The sequence below is a fragment of the Hemiscyllium ocellatum genome, chromosome 11, assembly GCF_020745735.1.
Source record: "Hemiscyllium ocellatum isolate sHemOce1 chromosome 11, sHemOce1.pat.X.cur, whole genome shotgun sequence".
In the NCBI taxonomy this organism is placed as follows: domain Eukaryota; kingdom Metazoa; phylum Chordata; class Chondrichthyes; order Orectolobiformes; family Hemiscylliidae; genus Hemiscyllium; species Hemiscyllium ocellatum.
In genome coordinates this window covers 88,839,653-88,843,996 of record NC_083411.1, presented here as the reverse complement: position 1 = coordinate 88,843,996, position 4,344 = coordinate 88,839,653, and the positions used below count along the sequence as shown (strand labels likewise).

At 46.9% G+C, this 4,344-nt stretch overlaps 1 protein-coding gene across 1 annotated transcript; it reads right to left on the bottom strand.

Moving 5' to 3' along the window:
- Positions 1-624: 624 nt before the first annotated feature.
- On the bottom strand, positions 625-2,322 carry LOC132820232 (brain-specific homeobox/POU domain protein 3-like). Its single transcript, XM_060832230.1, has 2 exons — positions 2,203-2,322; positions 625-1,545 (listed from the first exon to the last, which is right to left on the bottom strand). Exons 1-2 carry the CDS (start codon positions 2,320-2,322, stop codon positions 625-627), a joined length of 1,041 nt encoding a protein of 346 aa, XP_060688213.1.
- Between the last annotated feature and the right edge of the window lie 2,022 nt (positions 2,323-4,344).

The window sequence follows — 4,344 nt, the reverse complement described above, 5'->3', positions numbered from 1 at the left end:
TTAAACTTATTTATTATTAATTTTTACTTTTTGCTATTAATATCGTGACTGCGACATTCACTAAACTGAAATGATGTATAAATCATGCAGAGACAGACCTGTGGACTATACAAGAGGTACAATAGAACTCATATGACCCGTTCTGACAGAACTAATTGTTTCTCTGCTTTTGTTTTCGAAATGACTTTTGCCAAGCCCCCACCTGCCCCAGCACCGTGTCCTCTTCAGCTGTAGCTCCAGAAGCCCGGATCAATATATCAGACCAGATCACGCGAATGAAGGTTGAACGCACACAATTCATTCACATACTATGTACAGCCTATTACGGTAGAAAAGCAAACAGGTTCTTTTTTTTCACAAGAATGTGATTAAACATTATTCAAGTCTCGTTGAGATTATTTGTTACAATATGATTGCCAGATAAGTCACTGATGTCCCATTCTAACCAAAACGTAAAGCTCGCTCCCCTCAAACTCGTACAAAATATACACAATCAAAGCTCATTCTTCAGACCAATCCTTCCGGCTCACTTCGTTTTGTCGGGCACAGCTGAACCAAGAAAACACAAGTTATTAAATCCTGCTCCGCATCGTCTCAATACGATTGAGCAGTGCCCAGGATGTCTTAATGCGTGGCAGAAAATTTCATCCTCTTTTGTTTCTGTCTCTGATTGCAAAACCACACTCTCACCACATTCTTTTTCAGGTCCAATTTCTCTGCAATTGCTGCGATCTTCTCGGACGAAGGACGGGGCTGGACGGCGAAGTAAGCTTCGAGGGAGCGCTTCTCCGGGGCTGCGATGGAGGTCCGCTTGCGCTTCCTGTCCCCTCCGCTGAAGAGCTCGGGTTTGGTCATTTTCTCCCTCTGAGCCCTCTCGGCTTCGTCCAGCCAAGCTTCCAGGATGGGCTTGAGCGCAATCATGTTATTGTGCGACAGAGTCAACGATTCAAACCTGCAGATTGTGCTTTGACTTAAACAGCCCACCCCTGGGATCTTCAGGTTGGCCAAGGCCGAGCCGACGTCGGCCTGTGTCACCCCGAGCTTGATCCTCCGCTGCTTGAATCTCTCTGCAAACGACTCCAGCTCCCGGGGGTCGGCCTCGCCCTCGTTCGCGCCCAGGCCCATGTGGGCGGACAGGGCGTGCGAATGGGAAATGTTCATCGGTTGGTGGTGGTGGTGCGGGTGGTGGGACATGTGGTTCATCCCGGGCATGTGGGCATGGGCGTGTGATGGTGTGGAGCCGACCTCAGGCCCGGCCATCCCACTCAGGGACAGGCCAGGGTTCAGGTGGTCCAGCAGCTCCCCATCCAGGCCTTGGGCTGGCTGGTGGTGGTGATGGTGATGGTGTGGGTGAGAGGTCAGCACCGATGGATGGGGCAGGTGCACAGACGAGGAGGTAGGTGTGCAGGACACACTGGTCATGGTGTGGTAGGTGACATCTGGCTTGAACGGGTGGCTTTTCTGCGATACAATATCCACAGCTGCCAGGGCTTCGGCTCGGGACAGCAACGTCTCGTCGAATCCGGTGAAGATATTGCCTTGTAACTGCAACGGAAAAGGAGAGTGTATTAGTACCGTGACCCTGAACAACAGACTGTAGGAGACGGCTGTGCAGGGACATACCCACCGCTGGCTTCCCCGCGAATCCTTGTGAGTGTCCCTTCAGCATCCTCATTGACAGCCTCCAGTTAACGGACCCATTCTTTCCTCTCTCTGACCGACAACGCTTCAGCAATTGTGAAAAGACATGGAATAATTTCAAAGTGGTTTTGGGGTCGGATCTTGGCGCATGTACCCACCCGCCTCGTGGGAAGTGTCAATTCCCGACAGCGATATTTCGTAGGAGTTGCAAAGCGATACAAAGTAGTTAGATTTCACCGCGACTCCCCACAGCGGGGCGGGCAGTGAGCACTCTGCACCGCGACACTGCAGCGTGAGTGACCGAGCAAGCACACAGTCTTGTCTACCTGGGCCACTTGGGTCTGGGGCTCCTCCTGATCCAGTTTCCTTATTGACATCCTTCTTGGTGAGACTGCCAACATTGTACAATACTACAATATAACTCTCTCACTGGAGACCTCCGCGCCTCCTTTATAACTTAAAATAGTGATGTAAAATGATAACTTTAAAATGCCCACGCAGCTTGACAGAATTCCGGACAGAAATTCCAACATGAGCTTGTTTTCCATGAGGGTGACTTACCGGAGGAGTGGGCAGGCACGCTCTCCTGATGGCCTCGGTACTCGAGTGCAGAGTCGTGTATTTGGGTTCGTGCAAGATGGGGTGCATGCCGAAGGGCTGCTTGCTGTTCATGGACATCATGTTTGCATGTGGGTCATGTGCAGGTGAGCGCTGAACTGGCGCTGTCCCTCTCCCACTCCATCCGCTTGTCGCTGAGTTATAGCCACGCAGGCTGCAGGACACGCCGCCCGGGCCGCCCCTCGGCCCAGATCATTGGTACAGAACCGCCCGGCCTGCAGGCGCTCTGCTGGACCCGCCCATGCAGCCTCGTCATTGGCTCTGCCTGGCTCAAACCGCTCCTTCCAGCGATTCCCAGGCCGCCGATGCAATTGGATGAATGTCAGTTCTGGCACAAGAGTTCTGCATAAGCCTGCTTACTGACTTTTAGGAAATTGGTGGCTAATACTTTTCCCTGCTTATTTCAAACCCGTCACACCCACGCCCAAGTATGTGAGCATTGATTCAGCACTTTGTAAGCTATGATTTAATTGTGGGACTATTAAAATTAACACACAATGGCATCCACGTTTAGCGGTAATAAAATGTCTTGGTTCTGATAAAGCTCGTTAAACCGGGAGAAAGCACTTTCAGTGTCTTGACATTCAACAGAGGTAAGATTGTCAATTGAAAAGACAGGAACCGCTGCTCAGGACCTTGTCAATTCGATTGAGCTATTTAGAGTATTAATCGGATTTTTTTTTCAAGTGAGGAGAGATTGGGTTACAGGAACAACCGGGGCACTGTCAAAGAGAGAGAGATAGGGTTAGAATACTAATCGGGATTTTGTCAATTCAACAACATGCATTTTATATCGTGCCCTAAAGGTTAAAACCCGTGCAAGGGCACTTCGCATTGGAAATAGACAGGGAAAGGGGCGCTCAACAGAGCACAGAGATTAACAAGATAACCAAAAGCTTGGTGGAAAGTATGGGCAGGTATTTAAAGGAGCTGCGTGTAGAGAATAAGACGATCAGAGAGGAAATTCCAGAGAGTGGAGCTGCCAAAAGTCTTCTGCTAAAGCGCACGGTCAGGCTCAAAACAAATGAGCAACTGCTCAGGTCGGATTGAAGAAAACTAGGAAGAGATTCGAAAAGGAAGTCAAAGAACTTTACCTTAACATATGTTACTGAAAGGATTTCATAGTCCACTGGGACAGAGGACATAGCGCGATAGGAGTGGCTGCATTTTGAACGAGTTGGATTTTGTGAAGGGGCAGACCAGAATTTCACATTGAGCACATTGGAATCACCGCCGCGATGTGGCAAAAGCGACGAGAGCAGAGTTCAGAACAGAGGAGGACCATGTTGTGGCAGGTAGGACTAGGTAACCTCAGTGATGAATAGATAGCATTCCAAAGTTTTACATGATCAGTTTCAGCATGAACAAGTGGCAAGGTTGGGGAATGAAATCAGGAACAAGTGAATCGAGTCCAGGTGACAATTTTGAATTTATCTTTTGGTGAAGATTATGGTTATCCCAATGGAGTATGTTAACTACAGGCAACACAGTATTTCCCTTTCATTTTTGCCACCCAGTGTTTACATGAAGCACACCTAGATCTGTTGTTGTAGGGTCCCAAACAAGAAAGATATCTAGTGCGGGAACCGATATAAAACCAATATAAAAGGAGTAAGCAAACATTGAGTATGGTGCCACAGAGATTATTTCAGTTCTAATAAAAAAAAGCTAGCAATATTCCATAATTTCTGCTGAAAAGATCTTTACTGATGTCATTTATTAAATTATGTATATCATAATTTGAACCAATTGCTGATGTTGGATCATGTTTGTAAATAATGTTTTTATTAACTCTGATTCATTTGCAAGTATTTTCAATTTTTAATACCCATCAATTTATCACAAATTAATGGCACTTCCACCCTTAGTCAGGAGATTGTGAATTCAAGAGCAGGACTAGAGCACAAGTGCAATAGTGCAACATCTAGGCTAATATTAGATAACTATTTGAAGGATCATTGGTTTGATAAAGGTTCCATCCTTTGGATTAAATGTAAAACTTAATCTTCATGTTTTAGTGATTCAGGTGTATTTTAGGAACTCCATGTAATAAAAAAAACTCTTCTAGTGTCTTGAGTAGCATTC